The sequence below is a fragment of the Salmo trutta genome, chromosome 17, assembly GCF_901001165.1.
Source record: "Salmo trutta chromosome 17, fSalTru1.1, whole genome shotgun sequence".
Lineage (NCBI taxonomy): Eukaryota > Metazoa > Chordata > Actinopteri > Salmoniformes > Salmonidae > Salmo > Salmo trutta.
This window is the reverse complement of record NC_042973.1, coordinates 38,251,142-38,277,265: the sequence shown is the minus strand read 5'-3', so window position 1 is coordinate 38,277,265 and position 26,124 is coordinate 38,251,142. Positions and strand designations below refer to the sequence as shown.

At 41.7% G+C, this 26,124-nt stretch overlaps 1 protein-coding gene across 5 annotated transcripts in view; it reads right to left on the bottom strand.

Moving 5' to 3' along the window:
• The window catches only part of LOC115152144 (casein kinase I), a 68,739-nt gene that overhangs the window by 24,261 nt on the left and 18,354 nt on the right, over positions 1 to 26,124 (bottom strand). For all 5 annotated transcript variants that reach the window (XM_029696700.1, XM_029696697.1, XM_029696701.1 and 2 more), the window contains exons 2-4: positions 18,950 to 19,291; positions 13,399 to 13,439; positions 13,062 to 13,131 (exon numbers count right to left, since the gene is read on the bottom strand). In XM_029696700.1, coding sequence (XP_029552560.1) covers positions 13,062 to 13,131; positions 13,399 to 13,439; positions 18,950 to 19,121 — 283 coding nt within the window. In that variant the 5' untranslated portion in view covers positions 19,122 to 19,291. The remainder of the gene's footprint in view (positions 1 to 13,061; positions 13,132 to 13,398; positions 13,440 to 18,949; positions 19,292 to 26,124) is intronic.

Here is a 26,124-nt window from a genome sequence, read left to right as displayed (position 1 = left end):
GGGGGGGGGGGGGGGGTATAAGGATTGAGGCTAGACAGAGAGGAAGAGGCTAAACAAGAGGGATAACTGGGTCAAAAATCGGTTTTCTCCAGCAGGTGGCAAAAATAAAAATTATAACGGCGTGACTGTCAAATTTGGTTAACAAAATGTAATGGATTATTTGCTACGTGTGGCTTATTTGATCTAATAGAAGTTTCGTAATGATTAGGTTGAGTGTACTGACATAAGTAGGACACGTGACATCCGGGAAACTTGGAGAAAAAAAAACACTTGGTATATCGGAGTTGTGCCTGGTCATCTGCTAAACTCTGTGTCAAACAACTAGTTAAGTCCTCTCAGCCATGATCATACCCAGATGGCATGGTGGTTGGCACACCATGGACCCATTCCACTGACTACTCATTCATCTCATAAAGAAAGGCCTTTGAGCTGAGCCAATGAACTGTGCAGGGCATCTGGTGTCACACACGCACCATTGTGGACTGTCTGTAGTGACGGGTACATTTTCAGAAATGTTTTTGTTACATGGACCACATCAAAACATCAAAACACGAGACAAGTCATTAAAAGTGCCTTGGGTCGTGCATGTGATGCTGTACTACCTCACAGGCTGACATTTATGCAACTCCGCCCATTCTTTCCCCTCAGCCAATCAAATTCAAATTGCAGATGGAGGAACAGCAAGAATAATTTTGAAATATTTCATAACTGATGCAGCTTTAAAAAAAAGCACATTGCATCCAAAAACACAAATAAAAGACTATTTGCAAAGACTACTTCAAATGTATACAGGCTGATATACACTGAGTGTACAAAACATTAGGAACAACTTCCTAATATTGAGCTGCATCCCCCCCCCCTTCCCTCAGAACAGCCTCAATTGATCGGCGCATGGACTCCACAATGTGTTGAAAGCGTTTCACAGGGATACTGGCACAAGTTTCACACAGTTGTTTCAAGTTGGCTAGATGTTCTTTGTGTGGTGGACCATTCTTGGTACACACAGGAAACTTCATCCTAAAAAAACAGCAGCGTTGCAGTTCTTGACACACTAAAACCAGTGCACCTGGCACCGACTCCGCTTAAAGGCATTTAAATATTTTGCCTTGCCATTCACCCTCAATGACAAGCCATGTCTCAATTGTCTCAAGGCTTAAAAGTCCTTCTTTAAAACCTGTCTTCCCCCCTTCATCTACACTGATTGAAGTGGATTTAACAGAACGCATCAAATAAGGTATAATAGCTTTAACCTGGATTCACCTGGTCAGTCTATGTCATGTAATGTTTTCTACACTCACTGTAGATTAGCTAGCTGCTTTGCTGGTTAGTTATATATCTTTTCAAATGAGCCAACTTAGCTTGCTAGCTAGCTGCATATGGCTGCTATTTGGATGTTTTTTCATCTAACTAGATGATGCAGCAAGAACAGCTACAACTGTTATAAACTTCTTGCCTACCTATTTTCTCTGAAGCAATATTCTAAATCGCAAGCTGAAATTTACCAGGCTGGTTACATAGTAGGGTTGGGCGGTATCCAGATTTTCACACAGTCCTTCTCTCACTCCAGGATTTGCAGTATTACCGGCTTAGTACACAAGAGGGTGCCAAAAACGCAAAAAGAAAGCCCATTGGGCTTCCATTACCAGAATGTTAACTAAATTAGCACAAGTAATAGCGAACTTCCATGGAACCTGCTAGCTAAATATGCTAACGAGTGCAAAGACAGGCAATCCAGCACATAAAGGTATACATATATATGTAGGAGCTATCGAATGTCATTTTTGGTGATTTTGGACAAGAGACATTGTGCAAATGAACAGTACTGGCTCTGGAGGAGCATGTGTACAAGCTGTCTCTGTGTGGAGTCTAGAGTCGATAGAGCAACGGGCCTGTCTGCTCTGCTCGGAGAAGATGGGGAAGGAGCAGAGAGCAGATGGGCCGAGAACGGAGAGGAGAAAAAAACGCAAGGAAATCAAAAGATAGCAGTGGCATCTGTACAGATAACTCATCCAAAGGGCTTTGGAAAACTGCTTCTTATTGTAATTTCTACTCGGCATCACACTAATTTTGTGCTTCAACTGCATTTCTCCACTCAGATGAGAATTCACGGACGGGTATTTTATCAGTAGACAGCGCTCTAATTAATGTGTAGCTACTTTTCTCTGGTAAAATGCAAGATTAACTTGAAGAAACACATTAGGATATGTAGCTGGCTACATTCTTTCTATGATGAACAGAAATATGATGGCCATGCATAGGTTTAGCAAATAAATACCTTGATTTTTCATTATAAGCTCATTTAGCCTACTCGTGTGGCTTTCAGTGAAATAGCATTGCACTTCTGTTGTCATTTGATGAAAATTAAGCTACTTTCTGCCGAATGTGTTGCACTAATGTACTTTGTGAAGGAAAACTATAGTTGCACGTCCCTGATCCCTCTATTGAAGCAAAAAAAAAACAAACACTTGACTGTCAATACCCAGCTGGACTAACTTGTTCCCTCAAGTTGTGCTATTTACAGAAACACGTGGTTGGCTCAACTTTCCTGGGGAACTACTGTAAGCTTCATAATGTAAAATAATGTGACAGGTGAAATGAAGAACGTGATCTGCTTAATCTAACATATTGAACAAGTCGACTGCAGGTATTTACTTAAGTAGCTACAAATATTAATATCAAATAAATAGTTTCAATGGTATTCACGGTATTGAAAAACCAATCCGTGGCTATTTCTAAATACCACGGTATACAGTATATACCCCAAGCCTATTTGATAGATATAATTGCATTTAATTAAAAATGCAGGCTCCTCCCAGGCTGGTCAGTCTACTTAGAGACCTTACCAAGGCTGGTGGGCCTCAAAGCTAGCAGTTTCACCTGAAACTCTGAGGCTGGTCTATGTGCAAGGCTCCTCGGAAGCTGATCTGAGTAAATCGGCATAATAAAAAGGTTCCTTGCAGGCTGGTCAGTGTAAATAGCAGCCTCGGCGGCTAGTCTATATTAAGCTTCCTCCAGGGCTGGTCAGTGCAAATAGGGGCTTCGTGGGTGGTCTATAATAAAGCGTTCTCGCAAGCTCGTCAGTGTTAATAGGAGCTTTTCTGGCTATGAATAACGATGGCTCGTATTTTTTAAAAGCAATGATTGTTCTATAAATGAACAAAAAAGTAAATGCAACAATTTCAAAGATTTTACTGAATTACAGTTCATAAGGAAATCAGTCGATTTGAATTTAAATAAATTAATTAGGCTCTAATGGATTTCAGATCACTGGGCAGGTGGGTGAGCCTGGAAGGGAATAGGCCCACCTCACTGGGGAGCCATGCCCAGCCAATCAATGCGTCCCCCCCCAGAACGATCCCGCAGAGGCCAGATGTGGAGGTCCTGGGCTGGCATGGTTACACTTGGTCAGTGGTTGTGAGGCCGATTGGATGTACTGCCAAATTCTCTAAAGCAAAATTGGAGGCGGCTTATGGTAAAGAAATGTACATTCAAGTCTCTGGCAACAGCTCTGTTAGACATTCCTGCAGTCAGCATGCCAGTTACATGCTCCCTCACTTGAGACATCTGTGGCATTGTGTTGTGTGACAAAACTGCACATTTGAGTGTGGCCTTCATTGTCCCCAGCACAAAGTGCACCTGTGTAACGACCATGAGGAAACCTGGCACCATCCCTACAGTGAAGCAGGGTGGTTGCAGCTTCATGCTATGTGGATGTTTTTCAGCGGTAGGGACTGGGAGACTAGTCAGGATCGAGGGAAAGATGAACAGAGCAAAGTGCAGAGACTCTTGATGAAAACCTGCTTCAGCGTGTTCAGGACCACAGACTGGGGCAAAGGTTAACCTTCCAACAGGACAACGACCCTAAGTACATGGCCAAGACAACGCAGCTGTGGCTTCGGGAAAAGTCTCTGAATGTCCTTGAGTGGCCCAGCCAGAGCACGGACTTGATCCTGATCATACATCTCTGGAGAGACCTGAAAATAGCTGTGCGGCGACGCTCCCCTTCTAACCTGACGCCGCGTGAAAGGAGCTGCAGAGAAGAATTGGAGAAACTCCCCAAATACAGGTGTGCCAAGCTTGTAGCGTCATACCCAAGAAGTCTCAAGGCTGTAATCGCTGCCAAAGGTGCTTCAACAAAGTACTGAGTAAAGGGTCTGAATACTTATGTAAATGTAATAATTCCGTTTTTTTCCTCAAAACTTCTTCCATTTAAAATTGGAGGCCACTGTGTTCTTGGGGACCTTCCATGCTGCAGTATTTTTTTTTTGGTACCCTTCTCCAGATCTGTGCTTTGACAAAATCCTGTCGTCTCGGAGCTCCACAGTTAATTCCTTCAACCTCATGGCATGGTTTTTGCTCTGAATACGTACAACTTTCAGAAGCTGTTTATACCTGCCGTTAACATGCATCCTTCGTCCTGATCTTGACCTGATTTGCAAAATTTAAAAAAAAAAAAAAAGTTTTTTCTTTGTCATTATGGGGTATTATGTGTAGATTGATGAGGGGGGAAAAAACAATGTAATCCATGTTAGAATAAGGGGTCTGAATACTTCTTGAATGCTAGTCAGCAATGAGTCAAGTATCATTGGTATACGCGCATCAGGGTTAGGGTCACAAATTCAATTCTCTCTCCCTGTAAATTCAACATATTCAATTCCTCTGAATTCCAACGTTAGGTCAATTCCAAGAATTCAATTCCCAATTCAATATTATCCCCAACAAAACCACTATTTCCAATTTGAATTCAATCTCAGGCGGATCATGTCACTGTTTAGACAGAAAGTCTAGTTCAGGCCTGATGAGTTTAAAAAAACGTAGACAATGAATGTAGGGTGTTCCAGAAAGAGTGGACATAGAAATATTTCTTTATTGAGGTATCAGGGAAAGCTGTGTGCAAAGAGAGCATCGCTATCTTGAAAGACTACAACTTGGCCCCGACACTTCCAGACAAGGCATGCAGAGAAATATAGGAATGTCTACTGAGCAGAGTGCAAGTGCATCGAACAAGTTGCTTTCTCAGTTGCAAAAGCAGCAAGGACTTTTCACAAAACTGCATTCAGCAAATCGACGGAATTGCGAGAGCTAGCTAAGTACTGTCCCACAAAATTGCCAAACATAATCAAGCCCTTCGCTGAGGGAGAATTTATTAAAGAATTTTTAAATCAACTCTGCAGCAATACTTTGCCCCGACAAGAAAGAGCTGTTTGAAAATGTTTCCCTGTCAAGACGAACAGTGACACGGCGTATTGAGGACATCGCAGAGAATATGGAACAACAGTTGAAAGACAAGGTAAAGGATTTCACATATTTCTCCCTGGCCCTGGATGAGAGCAGTGATGCACGTGACACAGCACAGTTGTTGATATTCTTACGAGGCATAACCCCAGACTTTTAAATTACAGAGGAGCTTGCTTCAGTGGAGTCAATGTAGAGCACAACCACAAGGAAAGATTTATAGGAGGATGTTAATAAGTGTGTGGCAAAGCTGGGACTGAGTTTTATAAAGTTATCCAGTGTGACCACTGATGGGTGCCCAAACTTGACTGGAAAAAAACATTGGCCTTTTGAAAAGGACACAAGATCTGAGCTGAAACCAGATCAGAAAATGTTTTTCCTGCATTGCATTATTCATCAGGAGGTGCTCTGTAAATGGGCCTTGAAAATGAGCCATGTTGTGGACACAGTCACTAAAGTCGTAAATTTCATAAGAGCAAAAGCTTTAAAACCACAGGCAGTTTGTCTCACTGTTGGAAGAGAGAGTCAGGTCATGCAAATCTCCCCTACCACACAAACGTGAGATGGCTTTGAGGAAGGTGCTTAAAAGGGTCTGGGACCTGATGTTGGAGATTGCTGAGTTTTTGCAAATGAAAGGAAAATGTGGATTTCCCTCAAATGCAAGATAAAGAGTGGTTGGCTGATTTTTCCTTCACCGTGGACGTCATGGCCCTCATGAATGAACTGAATTTCAAACTACAAGGGAAGGGCCTTTTTGCACATCAGATGTACAGCCTTGTCAAAGCCTTCAAGGGAAAATGAATCCTCCTGACCCGCTAAGTAGAAGCCAACAATCACCCACCTTTCAACACCACTAGTCTGTTCTCTATCAGATGACCAGCGGGAGAAGTATACGTCGCTGCTGCGTGCTTTGAACGGTGAGTTCTCATCGTTTTGAGGATTTTAAAGTGTTGGAAAATGACATGCTGTTGGTTTCCTCTCCTTTCACCTTCAATGTGGATAACGCTCCCACTGACCTGCAACTTGATCTTATCGATCTTCAGTCTGATGCAGTGATTGGAGAACTATTCAAAACAATGTCACTGATGAGGTTCTATGCATCTCTCGATGAACAAGACTTTCCGAAGATTAGGAGTCATGCTCAGAAGATGTTTGTACTGTTTGGGTCAACCTACATATGTGAACAGACATTTTTCAGTGATGAAATATAACAAGTCAAGGCACAGATCATCTCTTACTGACTCTCACCTTTCAGCAATCCTGTGCATAGCGACGTCAGAAACTATCCCTGACTTCACTGCTCTAGTCAATACCCATCAGAGACTTCACTCCTCACACTGATTGAGTAGTTTAAATGTAATGTACAGCTCTCTCTTTGTGTTTTTGTGCATACCCATTAACAAGAGTTTTGTCCTTCGTGCAGAACGCACAGTGTACTTGTCCCTCAGTGTAGTTCATGGCATTTAATAATGAAAATACCTACCAAAAGGAGAACACGGATGTGGTTTATTTCTGTGCATGTTAAAACAGTTAAATAAGTAGCATATCTGGACGGATTTACAGTAGGTATACAGTTGAAGTCGGAAGTTTACATTACACCTTAGCCAAAGACATTTTCACTTAGTTATTCACAATTTCTGACATTTAATCCTCGTAAAGATTCCCTGTCTAAGGATCACCACTTTACTTTAAGAATGAGAAATGTCAGAATAATAGTAGAGAGAATGATTTATTTCAGCTTTTATTTCTTTCATCACATTCCCAGGTCAGAAGATTACATACACTCAATTAGTATTTGGTAGCATTGCCTTTCAAATGTTAAACTTGGGTCAAACATTTCAGGTAGCCTTCCACAAGCTTCCCACAATAAGTTGGGTGAATTTTGGCCCATTTCTCCTGACAGAGCTGGTGTAACTGAGTCAGGTTTGTAGGCCTCCTTGCTCGCACACGCTTTTTCAGTTCTGCCAACAAATTGTCTATAGGATTGAGGTCAGGGCTTTGTGGTGGCCACTCCAATAACTTGACTTTGTTGTCCTTAAGCCATTTTGCCACAACTTTGGAAGTATGCTTGTGGTCATTGTCCATTTGGAAGACCCATTTGCAACCAAGCTTTAATTAACTTCCTGACTGATGTCTTGAGATGTTGCTTCAATATATCCACAGTTTTCCTACCTCATGATGCCATCTATTTTGTTAAGTGCACCAGCCCCTCCTGCAGCATAGCACCCCCACAACATGCTGCTGGCACCCCTGTGCTTCACATTTGGGATGGTGTTCTTCGCCTTGCAAGCATCCCCCTTTTTCCTCCAAACATAACAATGGTGATCATACCCAAACAGTAATATTTTGTTTCATTAGACCAGAGGGCATTTCTCCAAAAAGTACAATCTTTGTCCCCATGTGCAGTTGCAAACCGTAGTCTGGCTTTTTTATGGCGGTTTTGGAGCAGTGGCTTCTTCCTTGCTGAGTGGCCTTTCAGGTTATGTCGATATAGGACTCATTTTACTGTGGATATAGATACTTTGTACCCGTTTCCTCCAGCATCTTCACAAGGTCCTTTGCTGTTGTTCTGGGATTGATTTGCACTTTTTGCACCTAAGTACATTCATCTCTAGGAGACAGAACACGTCTCCTTCCTGAGCTTTATGACGGCTACGTGGTCCCATGGTGTTTATACTTGCGTACTATTGTTTGTACAGGTGAACGTGGTACCTTTAGGCGTTTGGAAATTGCTCCCAAGGATGAACCAGACTTGTGGAGGTCTACAATCTTTTTCCTGAGGTCTTGGCTGATTTCTTTTGATTTTCCCATGATGTCAAGCAAAGAGGCACTGAGTTTGAAGGTAGGCCTTGAAATACATCCACAGGTACACCTCCAATTGACTCAAATGATGTCAGAAGCTTCTAAAGCCATGACATCATTTTCTGGAATTTTCCAAGCTGTTTAAAGGCACAGTCAACTTAGTGTATGTAAACTTCTGACCCACTGGAATTGTGATACAGTGAATTATAAGTGAAATAATCTGTAAACAATTGTTGGAAAAATTACTTGTGTCATGCACAAAGTAGATGTCCTAACCGACTTGCCAAAACTATAGTTTGTTAGCAAGAAATTTGTGGAGTGGTTGAAAAACGAGTTAATGACTCCAACCTAAGTGTATGTAAACTTCCGACATCAACTGTATCTGTCAACACAGTCATACACATGATGTATAATCCTGTAATATGATTCTGGCCCGCAATGGCAAAAATATATTCTAATGTTGCCCTCCATGGAAAAGAATTGCCCAGTCCTGGTCTAGCTTTACAAATAAATATAGGAATACAGTTTGGAATAATTAAAAACAAACCCTAGAGTCAATTTGATACTATGTGGATTAATTCCTTTAACTGGGAAATATAACAAATATTTTATTCCAATTAAAATAAAATTCCAAAGGTTAAAACATTTAATAATTCCAATCCAAAAAGTCTAAACAGTCTAATTCAAAATTAATTCCAATTCCATAACTTGATAATTTGAAATCAAATTTAATTCAACTTAAATTCTCCACTTCATGAGTGAATTCAAAAATGGACATTTCTAATTAAATTGGAAATGGCACAAACTATAAATATAATAAAATAAAAACATTGAGCAAATACAATTGGAGTCTAACGGTTGATAAATGCATATCCATTTTTATTTCACAAATACATTTTGAAAATGGACTACAATTTCAGAACATATTGCAATACACTGTACATAAAAATATGACTACTTTTGTTGGGAACCCCCCTGAACATATGAAGAGTTTGACCACTTATGTCCTCTTCTACATATTCTATCACAGTGGTTCTTAACCTTGTTGGAGGTACTGACCCCCACCAGTTTCATATGCGCATTCACCGAACCCTTCTTAATTGGAAAAACAAAATTCAAAACATAGGTATATATTTTACTGGTGCACAAAATGAACCGTGCATCAACATCAGTGTTCAAAGAACAAAACCATTAAAACATGATTTTCACACAAAAACAAAAACATAATAATGAATATTTACTGCAAATCAGTGTGACTTCTGCTGTTGCCTTTCAGAGACCAGTTCAGAAATGCGCGGCTTCACCTTGGCAAGTGCCACTCTCATGTCATTTTCGCAACAAAGTCTGTTCCTTTTCTTCGTTTTTATGTCCAGCATCCTCGAAAAGGATTGCTCGCAAAGATATGTTGTAACAAACGGTATGAAAATCTCCAGAGCTTTCTTAGCAATAACAGGGTACATTACCATTTGTTGACACCAAAACGTTGAGAGCGTTGTTGTTCTGAAGAGTTGCTGTTGAACCTGGCTCTGCTGAATTTCAATGATTTCATCGAGGTATTCATCATTGACATCTGTTGTCTCAACACTAAACGTGAACGGCTGTCTCACCCATGCTGGATATGACTCTCTTGTAGGGAAGTATCCGTCGAGAGACTTTGCAAGCTCATCTAAGTGCGTGGCAATTGCTTGCTTCAGTTCCGCGGGTACAGAAATGTCTCCGATTCCAGATACATCTTCGATCTTACTTACACAGTCGTCCAGCAGGGGAAAGTTTGCGAAGTTATCGTTCTCTGTTCGTCGTTTCCATAACGGTAGCTTTTTTTGAAAAGCCTTCAGGTTTTCTTCCGCTTCGATGATGTTGACTCCACCGCCCTGCATCTGTTGATTGAGATGATTGAGAGCAGATATCAGCCATGTACGCTAAAATGAGAATGAACTCAGAATTTTTTAAGCAATCTGCATGACGATGTTGGTGCTATTGGAAAAACAGGGCTAATTCCACACGCACGGCAAAAACACGATTCAGCACCTGTCCCCGGGATAACCACCGAACGTTAGAATGGTACAGAAGTACCTCGAATTCAGAGCCCATTTCTTTACACAGCTCACTGAAGATGCGGTGCCTCAGAGCACTATTTCGCACATAGTTCACGCATTCCACTACAATTTTTAATACTTCTGCCAGTTTTGGAGGCAAGGTTTTTGTTGCCAACGCATGCCTGTGCAGAATACAATGCATAACAATGATGTGTGGTGCATCGGCTTTCACTAGCGCACCAAAACCAGACTTTCTTCCCAGCATGACTGGAGCTCCGTCCGAACAAATTGCAGAAACCATATCCCACGAAAGATTGTTGTCTTTGAAGAAGTCATCCACAAGTTTCTTCACATCGGCTGCCTTAGTTGTTGTCGTAAGAGGCTTACAAAATAAAAAAATCTTCCTTTATCACGTCGTCTTTCACATAGCACACAAATACAGCAAGCTGGCTTAGATTGGAAACGTCTGTGGTCTCGTCGAGTTGAAGGCTGAATTTTGCCGGGCTTGAAATCAGATCTGCAACTACTTGAGCCAAGATGTCTTTGCTCATGTCCTCTATTCTGTCGCTAATGGTGTCATTTGAAAGAGGAATTTGGGATAACTTAACTTCAGCCGCTTTTCCCAGCATGATATTCGCCATCTTCAACACAGCTGGTTTTATGAGTGCTTCACCAATGGTGTGTGGTTTGCCCTGCTTTGCGATCAGGTAAGCAACTTCGTACGATGCTGTGAGGATCGGTTTGTTGATGGGTACAAAGCCGAGAACAGGCAGAGTAGCCTTTTCATCGAATCTGGCTCTCTTCACCTTGAATTCAGCGAGCGTTGTGTTCTTGTATTGTCCATCTCCATGCAGCTTAAGGAAGTGTTCTCTTAGTTTTGCCGGTGCTAGACTAGAATTGCTCAACTTGGCATTGCAAATCATGCAGTTAGGACGCTGACTCTCATCACGTTCCGTTATACATGTGAATCCATATTGTACATATTCGTCCGACCACTTTCTTTTTTTGCTCGACATAGTATGAAGGGATTAAAATATTAAGAAAGAAATCACACGACGTACCATCACGACAGTCACAATTCGACTACTGAGCGCGCCAAATTCCCTGCAGCACAGATAGGCCAAGCGATGTTGCGTGATCACCTGCAGCCAATGATGGCCAAGCGGGGCGTGTCATCACGAATCATATGAGTCGGGTGTGTGTCTTGACCTCCGCCGAACCCCTGAGACTGACTCACCGAACCCCTGGGGTTCGATCGAACCCAGGTTAAGAACCACTGTTCTATCACTTGATGGTTTCATTCCAGAGACAAAAACAAAATTGTCTTTAAGATGCTATATATTCGCCTCACTCACAGAGAAATAAGTAGTACTGCTCGGTTTTACAGTCAAATGCAACAAATAACTCAATTTTTAATAAACTGTACAAATTATACATTTGTGACATCTATATGATAATTGTTTTAATAAATACATTCAATACAGTAATACGAGATATGTACGCAAAACATTAACATTTGACATTTCAGTCATTTATCAGTTGTGCTTATCCAGAGCGACATACAGTGATTGCATTTATCTTAAGATAGCTAGGTGAGTCAACCACATATCACCGTCAAATATACAGCATACGGATATTATCCGCTCGTGTCTTTTTACTTTCGGTTTTGTACACTAACTTCAAAACTACTGGGGGGGGAAAAAACTATATTTCCGGTTATTGCAAAGCCACTTCACAGCTGTTTAGATCATACAATGATTCTCGTTTGGTCACAAACTGAAATTAGGTGAACATGATCGAATTTTAGCAACCAGGTAATGACAGAGGGATTTCTACATATTGCGCCTTTTCTATTCTCCATCTGCTTAGCTAACTTTTGTTTCAACCCTGACTTTGTATTAAAAATGTGACTGATACAACTCTGATGTACCCATTGATGGATTTATTAGTTCATTGATTAATGACACTTGCTTAGCCAACACCGCCCAAGAGGAAATGCAAGACCTTATATTTGAGATTTACATCTGCCTTCCCCCAACACTGACATTAATTATCTCTACACACTGGTCCTGTCAATGACCCACATGCAAAGGTAACACAGGAAGCTGTGTCACAACAGCTGTGCAAGTGTGAACAGACTGCACTTCCTGTGATTCTCTTCAGTGAATGGGGGGTTTCAACAGAAAGCAGTCATCCCATATAGAACTGGACTACTGTTCAGAAAAATAGTAAAGGTGATTACCATCACATCAGACTTATCAAAAGATAATATAAAAAAGACAACTACAGCCAAATTTGTCAAACTTATAAAAAAAACAAAAAAACAAATTGGGTGTGATTGGTAAAATAGCTTAACTGTTAAAGGGAAGCGACAGCACACTCTCAGCAGCCTATTCAGGGAGACACCATGGCAACGTGTTGCCTCCCACAGAGGTTCTGCAGGTGTCTCATCAACACCACAGGACTAGTGCTACTTTCTGTACCTGAGCAAGGAGACTGACAAGTGTGTAGGAAGTTCACTGACTGAAGTGTGACTGGTTGTGTATGTGAGGGAGAGGTAATGTAAGAGAAAGATATCTCAAGCTCTTCCCCAGGCAACCGTTCCAATCATTAAACCACAACACGGAGAACCACAAAAAGACCGTACACCTGCACAACATTACCATGTCCTTGCAAGCCTAAATATTCTGGAGCAAAGTAATGCCTGAGATTCAGGTATTCTGCGTGAGCAACCGACAAGAGGAACCACACACACCCACATGCAGTCATTTATTAATATTGAGGGCCTTCACCCTATCAGACATGGAGGCACAGTGAAATTGATATAACAGGAGAGCTTGATAATTCTTCTTTTGTGTGACAGTTAAGAACGGGCACAGTCTTTCTTCATACAAAACATCACCAATCTGAGGTGACCTCAAGTCAGTAGGAGTGATTAGTGAGCCGAGGATGGAGCTAAATATGTGGCAAACAGAGTGAAGGTCTTACCTGTGCTGCCTAATGTTTTGTAAAACCGGTACTCCAAATGCAGCTGTGGTGCCCTTGACTTTATTGGTTCCTGGAGGGAGAATACAGAAGGAAACACTTCAGTTGAAGGGGGGGGCTTTTCATTCACTACACGTCAAGAATAACAAGTACACCTAAATAGGTACATTATTCAAATGAATTATCCTTCAACAAACTACTTTCAAATTCAGGTTTACAAATACCTATATATTGTTTAAATAAAAAAATATGTAAATAGGCTGTTCACTCGAGGTATGATTTTAAGAGCTGCTCATTGGGTCACTCCACAAATAATACAGAAATAAGAATACATACTTACCAATTTTATTGCAACATACTCATTGGTGTAGAGGTTTTTACCTAGGAATTAAAAAAACGGTTATTAGAAGGTTGGGTAAACTATTTATTTCCAAACAGATGCGAGGTCGCACCATAGAAATAGAATGAATAGAACGGGCTTGCGTGCTCTAACCCTGCGAATTTGACTGGCAAACTCATGGGTACAGTCACATTGGCTTCCTGGTATTGAAATGCAATCATTTCTATCAACTGATACGCCGAGTCGATATTCACGTCATAAGGAGCAACACCCCTCTACCACGCCCACAAATTGGGGAAAATAACCATTCTTTCCCATTGCACCCCATTGTAAGAGTGAACTTTGTCGTCGTTTTTTGTTATACAGAAATCGCAAAACATGTCAAAAAGCTGCTGATTGAAAAAATGACACGTTTTTGCTGTGAGTCAAATGGGGTAACCTAGGTAACCACAGATCGTTTTCCCCACAGGCGGGCAAGGCGAGACGTTCTAATACTATGCTGGATTGCCATGGTAATGTAGATGCTAACCAATGTGGCTCATGCAATGGACTGTACTTTTTGTAATGTCAGTTGAGTTGACAACAAATCACAGCACAGATTGAAGGGTACACTTCCTGCTTTTACTTCTAGGCATGGGTACACTCAAAATGTCTGCCAGTACACCCATTATGCCATCATTGACTTGAATGGGGACGCCCGTTATATTCATTATACTTCTATGGTGGTACATCCAGTGCAGCCACCAAGGAATCATCTTAACTCCCACAGCTCTAAGACACATCCTTCACAAATAACAGTGATGACTGAACAAACAGTGACTGGAAAGTCAGAGGTGTGTAAATTTGATAAATGCGGAGGTTCCCATTGGACAGTTGAGGTGAGGAGGACAACCAGGAGCTTCTAATGCACCATTAGGCATCTGAATATGCCCATTGTGCAATACTATTAGGTGCACGTCTTGCACGAAACTAACAACTTCAGATGAATTAATAAAACCAGTAACTTTGGGCCTCCATTTTACTCCAATTACCTGTCTCTTTGTTGGTAATTGGAGAGACTGTATGCCTTGCTCACGAAGTCATATCGCATTACAAAAGGTGTCATCTTGGAGAGAGAAGTGAAATGCGTTTGCGGAGCAAGCTGAGAATGAAAGAGCTAATGCCAACAGTGCGACACCAGCTGGGAAAGTGAGAACACGGCTTGTGTTTTGATGTAATGATCCTGCGCATAGCAGTGCAATGATACTTTATATAAATGTGGGGGAATACATAGGGCAGTGGGAGAATATGTTTTATTGTAGAATTCAAACACTTAGCGTAGCACATCATTTCAGTTTATGCGTTTTGAAAATAGACCAAACATGTTTTGAGATGCCAGACTTAAAGGAAAGATTCACCCATGTTGAATGTTATATCATACTTTGCCATCTCTGAACAATGTTCTATTGATTCCTGGAGTCATCTCATGTTTATCTGAGCTCTTGCTGTTCACGAAGGCAGAAATACACCAGCTGCATTTCTGCCTGCTTGAAAGTGCTATATATATATATATATTGAAAGCTTGACTGCTGACCAGCCAACATTTTTGGGACTGTATTTATAGTAGACTAATGAAAAAAATAACAAAAGATACTCAGAGGATTATTCCTTTAAATTTCAAAGGGTACAAGGTTTAGTGTACACATGGAGGCTTCTTTCCTGGTTAACACCGGCTCCCAAGACACCTTGTGACATTTGCTATTTTTTACAATCCTCCACGTTCAATGTTGAAATGCCAACGATTTGTGGTGAGGTCTCCTGATTAACAAAGTCAAATTTGATGAATTGTAGTCAGAAGAGAAGAATACAGGTCTCAATAACAAGTCCCTCCCAAGACAGTTAGTATTCACATCTGCTTTTTAAGATGTCTTGCACCTGTAGGCTTATCTCTTCTCAACTTCGATCTAGCAATAGCAGTCCAGCGTTCTAAATGTCAGGGCAATTTAGGCCATTCTTAAATTCCTCATAAGTGAGTAGATGAGCCTATGGAACCCAGCCACACTCAGGCTGAGTGACAACGCCACAGGCAAACTATAGGCCTCAGAGAACCTCTGACTGCTCAGCAGCACAGTTCATGCGTGGAGCATACCAGAGAACAGGCCACTCTCTCGCCCACCCCCTCCTGGACTATTATCCACGTGGGAGGCAGCAGAGTAGAATCTCAGTCTCTCAACCAGTTTCAGAACAAACAGTAAAGCTTTTCTGGCTATAGCTCTTCATTTCATGGCGTCATGCTCCTCACTGTTCTGCTTAGAGAACATGTTCATTAGACAATCCAGAGATCTTAGTCAGTCGCAGGCTACAGGTGATGTGAAATAGGCCCAATGAGTTTAACGTATAAGCAAAAACCGGTTAAAATAAATAAAAATAGGTCTGCTGTACTGTACCCAAATGAACAACATTGTCTCTTCTCTACAAAAGAACTGTTTACCATGCAGGTACTGTATGTCCCTTTGCTGACTGGATTAAAAAGGAAATCTTATTATGAATTCTATTAGATTCTTTCAGCATACATGAAACAAGGCAACATTAACGGCATATTCATGGGGAAAGAAGCAGAGGGGTCTTCTTATGAGCAGGCACACCCATGCATAAACTCAGGTAGGGTCGCACAGTTTGGGGAATATTCAGAAGTGGAAACTTTCCATGGGAATTAACTGGAATATATGCAAAGTAATATTAATACCATTTTAAAAAAATGCTGATATTTTTTTGCATTGGATATATTTACCATATCATAAGGAGACAGAAACATAAACCTTTTATCTTATCATAAGTTGACATAATTGCAAATGATTAAATCCTTCCAATAGAAAAAAAAAGTAAGTTGTGAATTGAACTTGAATTAAATGAGTTCACATGGGATGATTTCACTGAACAACCAAAAGGGAATATTGTAGGATCCCTAATGACCCATCGCATCTCCTAAAAACATTTTCAACATACATCTGTAAAATGATAGTCTAGTAACTAAAGCTTTGGTTGTCTTCCTCTCAGGCTTCCATGTCTTCTCCCTGGACCTCCTCAATGTCCACCATTGCATCTCCATCCCAAAGCCCTTGCTTGGAAGTGTACTTCGCCAGACTGCCAAGAACCTTGCCCACGTCCAGGCCAAGGTGGCAAGACATAGTGATGACACCATAGGCCTTGTTGATCTCTGCACCAGACAGAATGCTCTTGCCAGCATACTTGGGGTCCAACATGTACGCTGTGGCGTGTATTTTCACGCTTTTTGATGTATTTCAGTAATGCAGTTTCCTCTGCTTGGAGCAACAGTGAAGTGGACAGGGCAGCAGAGTCTGAACATCAGACAGGACGGCATTGTCTCCCTCAATCCGTGCAACGGCTACTGCTATAGGTTTCAGGAGTTTCAGGCTGCTTACCACTCTCTCAAAATACATCATCCAGGATGATCCTCTTGATGGGGCTGTCCATATCGGCAGACTGTGATATGGCCATTTCATGGAGAGACTCCTTCCCTTCCAGGAGACTGTCAAACATGATGACAACACCACCCCAACGGGTGTTGCTGGGCAGCTTCAATGTGGTGCTCTTGTTCTTCTCACTTTGCTTGGTCAGGTAGATTGCTGCTATAACTTGATGACCCTTCACATACCTAACCATTTCCTTGGCTCTTTTGTAGAGTGTATCCATTTTTTTTCAGTGCCATGATGTCCTTGAGGAGCAGATTCAATGTATGAGCAGCACAGCCAATGAGCGTGACGTGAGGGTAGGACTCCTCCACTTTAGACCAAGCAGCCTCCATGTTCGCAGCAGTGTCTGTCACCAGTGCAAATACCTTCTGTGGTCCAAGGTCATTGATGACTGCCTTCAGCTCATCTGCAATGTAGAGACCGGTGTGTATGTTGTCCCTTGTGTCTGCGCTCTTGAAGAATACTGGTTGAGGGGTGGAGATGTAGTTAATTATTCCTTGCCCACAAACATTCGACCACGCATCAGAGATTGCAATACAGTCTGCTTTCTCTATGATTTGCTTGACCTTCACTTGCACTCTGTTGAACTCTGCATCCAGCAAATGAGAAGATAAAGCATGTCTGGTTAGACGGGTGTATGCTGGGCAAAGAACATTCAGAAATCTCTTCCAACACACATTGCCTGTGAGCATCAGAGGTGAAACAGTTGCATATACAGCTCGAGCAAGACAGTCATCAGCATCTCTGACTATGTTCCTCCATTGAATCAAAAAAAATTGATTCCAGGAGGCCCATGAGCTGTTGCTATCGATAAGGTGTCTGATTCATCATTTTCCCCTCAAATAGAAGTAGAGGGACTTTTGTCAGAGGTTGCTTGTTGTGAGCGCTGAGGGAACTTTATGCACTTGGCCAGATGATTCTGCATCTTTTCTGCATTCTTCACATATGATTTGGCACAGTATTTGCAAATGTACACAGCTTTTCCTTCTACATTAGCTGCAGTGAAATGTCTCCAGACATCAGATAGTGCCCGTGGCATTTTCCTGTAAAGATTAGAAAAAACGTTAAAAAATATATGTACAATTCCAGGTACAGATAAATAGTTAAGCAGTTAGATTAAACAACTCCTTTGTAAGATAAATGTATTAAAATGAAACATGTATGGAAACAGGTGAATTAACACTCAGTTAGCAGGCTCAAGCAAGCTAGAACAAACATGGTAGCAAAAACTAACTAGCAGAAATTGTTAACAACACACTTTGCTGTAGGCTACTATTTACTAGTTTAGAAAAATCACGTATGTCATGTAAAATATATTCAGCCCCACCCAGTATTGTAATCAAAACTTACCAGAAAGCATGTAGTCCTTGGCTCAGACAGTGTAGTAGTGTGGGCTCAATAGCATCTCATTAATGTTCAAGATCTGGAGAATCAGCTGTACATGTGATGGAAGAATGCACTGTGCATGCAGAGGGTTGCAATTACGTTGAATTGGGGATAGTTTAACCAAAATATGCCACAAGACCAAGAATTGCCTTATGTGTATCCCATAAAAAGGTTCACTGTTGTAAGCTAACTTTTTTGATGAATTTAAGCAAAATTCCCAAGATTCCCATGATCAACTTCAGACGGAAAATTTACCGGGAAGTTTCCGGCCCATTTTTAAGCCTTTAAGGTCACCTCAGGCTGCGAGGTGTCAGATGTGATAATGAGTTGTAGTGGAGGTGCAGGGGGATAGACATTCAGCTCTCAAAGTTAAGTAATTATCCATAACGAAAATGATATGCATCTTACTTGTCGCCAATGTAATCTGTCTCAATTCCAGTGTCTATAGCCTTTGCAGAGTAGCCGGGACCTCATCATGATGCAGTGATTGCATCCAACTTTAATCACCGTGTTGAGATATTATGATAGCGAGGGTGAGAAGAGGGCACTGACTGCCATTAGGAATTCATCAATGAACAAGATTTTACATTTCCAAGAGGAATGTAACAGAGGCCCAAAATTGTAAAACCAATCTTCATACATACACCAAAAAAAGTTACAAACTTATTCTTGAAAGGGTGGCGAGTTCTTACCTAGCTTCAGCTCTCCAAAGTTACCACAGCCAATCTTCTTGCCCACACGGAAGTTGGGCCCAACCATGAGTACTCCGGAAGATCCAGAGGGGCGCGAGTGCCCGCTGCGCCCCTGACCTGTCTTGCTGCTGCGCGCCGGTCGCTCACCCTCTTTTTCCCGTGGGTGCTCCATGGCTCAAAATGCCTCCTAGAGGACACGAGGCACAAGGAGATGGTGCGCTCCCTGTCAGGGGCTGCTCCTCAGCTGGGCAAAGGGGCCGGGGCACCGGGCTCTGCCTCTGCCCAGCCCCGTCACTGCGACCTCGACATTGGGGTGGGGGAGCGAGAGCTTTCACAGGTATCCTGGAAAAAAGGGAAAAGGAAATGTCAGAAATTGACCAATTTAAGTGTCCTGCTGAGATAAGCTATGGAGTGACTAGGTACTGAGAAACCATGACAACCCCACCACACAAGGACCTGGAGGATAAAAGAACTCTACAACAACAAAAAAAAAAGTGTAAGAAAATCAGACCACTTTTACTAGAGTAGCCTACATATACCGTGGAGTCCTAAATTGATATTGTCAGGATGCTTTTTTCCCCCAGAACCCAATGCTTATCTCCAATTTGACAAGCTTGCTGGACAGTTCAGATGTGTATGCCATCCTGCACTATTCACATATAGGTTACAGTACTTTACAAAGGCTAATACTTAGCCCCAACCTAGTGCTACATGTTCAAATATTATTACCTCTCAAACTATGTTGTGCACATCTGTATGTGTACACAAAAAATCAAATACCTTATTTTGAAAATCTATGCTAAGACATTTTTTATTTCCTTTTTCCATTGGTGGCGCTATAAATCTTTCACGAGTCCCAGTCTCATTTCTCCTCCTCTCTTTACAACAGGCTTGACAGCTATCTCAAGATGAACGGTGTAATTCGCAAGACAAATATCACCAAATTCAAATCAGGCCACCAATGCAACAAAAAAAAGTCTCAGGAGAAAAACTGAAATATATGACATCCCATAAATCTCAGATTACATACAGTGGGGGAAAAAAGTATTTGATCCCCTGCTGATTTTCTACGTTTGCCCACTGACAAAGAAAGGATCAGTCTATAATTTTAATGGTAGGTTTATTTGAACAGTGAGAGACAGAATAACAACAGAAATATCCAGAAAAACCCATGTCAGAAATGTTATAAATCGATTTGCATTTTAATGAAGGAAATAAGTATTTGACCCCCTCTCAATCAGAAAGATTTCTAGCTCCCAGGTGTCTTTTATACAGGTAACGAGCTGAGATTAGGAGCACACTCTTAAAGGGAGTGCTCCTAATCTCAGTTTGTTATCTGTAAAAAAAAGACACCTGTCCACAGAAGCAATAAATCAATCAGATTACAAACTCTCCACCATGGCCAAGACCAAAGAGCTCTCCAAGGATGTCAGGGACAAGATTGTAGACCTACACAAGGTTGGAATGGGCTACAAGACCATTGCCAGGCAGCTTGGTGAGAAGGTGACAACATTTGGTGCGATTATTCGCAAATGGAAGAAACACAAAATAACTATATCCCTCGGCCTGGGGCTCCATGCAAGATCTCACCTCGTGGAGTTGCAATGATCATGAGAACGGTGAGGAATCAGCCCAGAACTACACGGGAGGATCTTGTCAATGAGCTCAAGGCAGCTGGGACTATAATCACCAAGAAAACAATTGGTAACACACTACGCCGTGAAGGACTGAAATCCTGCAGCGCCCGCAAGGTCCCCCTGCTCAAGAATACATATACATGCCCGTCTGAAGTTTGCCAATGAACATCTGAATGACTCAGAGGACAACTGGTGAAAGTGTTGTGGTCAGATGAGACCAAAATGGAGCTCTTTGACATCAACTCAACTCGCCGTGTTTGGAGGAGGAGGAATGCTGCCTATGACCCCAAGAACACCATCTCCACCGTCAAACATGGAGGTGGAAACATTATGCTTTGGGGGTGTTTTTCTGCTAAGGGGACAAGACAACTTCACCGCATCAAAGGGACGATGGACGGGGCCATGTACCGTCAAATCTTGGGTGAGAACCTCCTTCCCTCAGCCAGGGCATTGAAAATAGGTCGTGGATGGGTATTCCAGCATGACAATGACCCAAAACACATGGCCAAGGCAACAAAGGAGTGGCTCAAGAAGAAGCACATTAAGGTCCTGGAGTGGCCTAGCCAGTCTCCAGACCTTAATCCCATAGAAAATCTGTGGAGGGAGCTGAAGGTTGGAGTTGCCAAACGTCAGCCTCGAAACCTTAATGACTTGGAGACGATCTGCAAAGAGGAGTGGGACAAAATCCCTCCTGAGATGTGTGCAAACCTGGTGGCCAACTACAAGAAACTTCTGACCTCTGTGATTGCCAACAAGGGTTTTGCCACCAAGTACTAAGTCATGTTCTGCAGAGGGGTGAAATACTTATTTCCCTCATTAAAATGCAAATCATTTTATAACATTTTTGAAATGCTTATTTCTGGATTTTTTTGTTGTTATTCTGTCTCTCACTGTTCAAATACACCTACCATTAAAATTATAGACTGATCCTTTCTTGTGGGCAAACGTACAAAATCAGCAGGGGATCAAATACTTCCCCCCACCCCCACTTTTTTTAAATCAGCCATCCCTCCCAGGAGATTGGGGTTGGAGGCAATTACTGGAACAACCTCCAAGCCAGCATTTGCGTAATTGATCTTATTCCACCTCAGAGGTACAGACTACAGAGGCAGTGCAGATAGGCAAGATAATCTTCAGGGTCTACCTGCCAAGGCCGTGAAGAGGAATGAGAGAGATGAGGAAGCATTAGTTGTCAGTATCCTTAACCTCCCTATTCAATGGTGGTTGGTTGGTGGTATGGTGGTTTAAGACCGTCTGTGCATGGCAACATGGGGAACCATAAACACAGCAGAGCAGGCCTTAAGAATAGCTACATGTCCCTGGGGATTCTCCTTTTGAAATTTTATGATTAGACCTAAACTGATTTGGCGGCAGTGAAATTGGCATGTCAGTAAAACACTGGAGTGAAGTGACAGGGAGAAATGTATGAAATGTATGAAAATGTATGCATTCACTACTGTAAGTCACTCTGGATAAGAGTGTCTACTAAAATGTAAATGCTTTTCCAACAGTCTTGAAGGAGTTTCCACATGTGCTGAGCACTTGTTGCCTTCTTTTCCTTCACTCTGTGGTCCAACTCATTCCAAACCATCTCAATTGGGTTGAGGTCAGGTGATTGTGGAGGCCAGATCATCTAATGCAGCACCCCAATCTCCTTCTTGATCAAACAGAACTTATATAGCCTGGAGGTGTGCTGGGTCATTATCCTGTTGAAAAACAAATGATAGGGGGACTAAGTGCAAACCAGATGGGATGGCGTATCGCTGCAGAATGCTGTGGTAGCCATGTTGGTTAAGTGTGCCTTGAATTGTAAATAAATCCCTGACAGTGTCACCAGTCACCATCTCCTCCATGCTTCACGGTGGGAACCACACATGCGGAGATCATCCGTTCACCTACTCTGCGACTCAGACCAAAAGGACAGATTTCCATCGATCTGATGCCCATTGCTTGTGTTTCTTGGCCCCAGCAAGTCTTTTCTTATTGGTGACCTTTAGTAGTGGTTTCTTCGCAGCAATTCAATCATGAAGGCCTGATTCATGCAGTCTCCTCCGAACAGTTGATGTGTCCATTACTTTGAACTTACCCTCTGCAGAAGAGGTAACTCTGGGTCTTCCATTCCTGTGGCGGTCCTCATGAGAGCCAATTTTATCATAGCGGTTGATGGTTTTTGTGACTGCACTTGAAGAAACGTTCAAAGTTGACATTTTCCGGATAAAATTTTCCAGATTAACTGACCTTCTTGAAGTAATGGACTGTCGTTTCCCTTTGCTTATTTGAGCTGTTCTTGCCATAATATGGACGGTCTTTTACCAAATAGGGCTATCTTCTGTATACCCCCCTACCTTGTCACAACACAACTGATTGGCTCAAACGCATTAAGAAGGAAAGAAATTCCACAAATTTACTTTTAACAAGGCACACCTGTTAATTGAAATGCATTCCAGGTGACTACCTCATGAAGCTGGTTGAGAGAATGCCAAGAGTGTGAAAAGCTGTCAAGGCAAAGGGTGGCTATTTGAAGAATCTCAAATATAATCTGGATTTAACACTTTTTTGGTTACCACATGATTTCATATGTGTTATTTTTATGTTTTCACTATTATTCTACAATGCAGAAAATAGTCCAAACTTTTGACTGGTACTGTAGATATATTTTTATACACACTTGAAGAACAAAAAGCAAATGAAAAATGTTTGTGGTGAAATCATAAGGAAGGCTTACTATTAACAATAAGGACCAAAATGGGCCATACACCTGAGATTTCCAACGGTGTGACAGGAAGATGGTGTCACAGCAGAGGAAATAGCGGTCACTCCAGGGGACATAACCTATTAATAAACTTGTAAACAAGTCTAAACATTTCATTATAATCAAATAACACTTATTTGCATTAGACCTATTTGTATCCTGTTGCAATTTTGATGCTTTTAAGTGATTCTGAGTGCAATATTTATGAATTCATTTTCCCACGCCTGGTTTCTCACTCTCTGCAACCTCTGCATCTGTCTCCGCCCTCTGGGGAGGGTCAAGTTTCTTTACCTGACCCTAGTGATCATACAGGCAGATATATTGGGGAATGGCTGTGGTGCTCCCATTCCTGGTTCTCACTCCCTGCATTAGAACATCCATCCCCTTGGTCCCTTTATGTCTGTCCTACCAGTTTCCCCTCTTCCTGACCGATTGGCATACGTGATCCACCCTGGGATTCCCCATCAGCCGTGCCTCTATTGGAGACTGTCCCCCCCTGCTCTACCTGGTTGATCCTGCCATATTCTTGTCCCAAAGATTAAGCCAAGTCTTAGTACACACGGCCAGTACAGTGAAACTTTGCATGGCTCATTAAATCAGTTAAGATTCTATTAAATCACTCCAATGTTACTTGAATAACTGTGGCAATTGTAGCACTAAGATATGCCAACAAGTGCTGGCCCAAAACCGATACGGGGGACCCTTCGTGGCACTGGCATCTCATTCAAATATCTGCCCTATCAACTTTCAATGGTACTTTGTGCCTACCATGGTGACGACTGGTAACGACTGGTAACGGAAAATCAGGGTTCGACTACGTAGAGGGAGCCTGAGAAACGGCTAGCACATCCAAGGAAGGAAGCAGGCAAGGAAATGAGCCACTCCCGATTCGGGGAAGTACTGACAAAAAATAACACAGGACTCTTTGGAGTCCCTGTAATTGGAATGAGTACACTTCAAATCTTATAATGAGGATTCATTACTGATGTTTAGGATTGATGTTTAGAAGCATTTTTACAGTGGTCAGAAACGAACTGTCTGTTGTGTATTGTCCAGCGGTGTGACAAAGTCCTATGGGGTGACGCCAATAAATGAAAATAAAAAAAGGTGTAATCTTGGACAAAATCTAAAAGACATTGTCAAGCATGAGGCAGGTAACATTATAATAATACACAAGTAAGATAATTGCTTTTATCTAAGTTCAGTGAAATTACTGTGAAATCTTACCTAACATTTTTGTAAAGCTTTACACTCTTATCATCATTATACAAGGAAATTGTGTGTTTTTCCATTCGAAATGCCGGAATATGATTACTGATTTAAAGACAGAAGTAACTAATCAGTAAAATAATGATTGTTATTTTGGAAACAACCCATTATATTAAAATTAATTGTAATGTCACACCAGAGGACAAATTCAAGGCACTAATACAGGTTCATTAAACTGGATATAAACTCAAAATTGAAAGAGGCTATATAACATTGAGTTGTAACTCTTTTTTTTAAACTCTTTTTTTGGCCATGTGGCAACTACCCGTGTACAGTTTCAAACTGTACTTTGGCTCACATTGATACATTCATTATGCTGTAAACATTAGCCTTAGCATTCAACTGTAGCTTATGCTCCTTGACATCAAGCTACAACTAGAAACCAGGAACTGTGTTAAAATGTATCCACTAGTGACCTTGTCAAAGTGACACAGAGCCTGTGTTTGTCTGTAGAGGCAAAGTTACAGGACCTTTGCTCTAACGTGGAGGGTATAACTACCATGAAGATTGTCACTAATATTATTCAAATGTAATATATATTTTAAAATATAGTGTAGGCCTATTTGTAACTTTTATGTAGGCTACCTACCCAGTGAGGGTTAAGGCTATTAACTACAGCCATTACACTGAGTATACAAAACATTAAGGACATCTGCTCTTTCCATGACAGACTGACAAGGTGAAGCTACGATCCTTTACTGATGTCGACTGTTAAATCCACCTCAAATCAATGTAGATGAAGGGGAGGAGACTGGTTAAACAAGGATTTTTAAGCCTTGAGACATGGATTGTGTATGTGTGCCATTCAGAGGGTGAATGGGCAAGACAAAAGATTTAAGTGCCTTTGAACGGGGTATGGTAGAAGGTGCCAGGCACACCGGTTTGTGTCAGGAACTGCAACGCTGCTGGGTTCTTCACGCTGAACAGTTTCAAGAATGGTTCAAAACACAAAAGGCATCCATCCAACTTGACAACTGTGGGAAACATTGAAGTCAACATGGGCCAGCATCCCTGTGGAATGCTTTCGACACCCTGTAGAGTCCATGCCCCAACGAATTGAGCCTGTTCTCAGGGCAAAAAAGGGTGCAACTCAATATTAGTAAGGTGTTTTTAATGTTTGGTATACTCAGTAATATGTCTACATACATTTCCCCCCCATACATTAATGAATTAGCCTACACCCACATAGATTTTTGGGAATAGACCAAGCCTCAGTAAATCATGATGGTTTATGTTACAGTTGCCACTACTAGACCTAAATGAAACATTGCAGGACAAGTCTCGCCAACCTGCAGAGAACAGTAGGCATTTGGTTAATAATTCATGGAAGAAAGTCAACGTCTTCTGATCCCCCTTTCATTTCCCACAATTGTCTGTTCCATTTCCCTCTGACAATGACAGGAGAGGGCCTTGGTGCTGGAGTATGGCGATCTGTCACTGTTCTCCACAATGTGGGTTTGTTATCGCTCTCAGTGACTTGGATCGCACAAATTAGGCCGGCTTCCTATGAGATACTT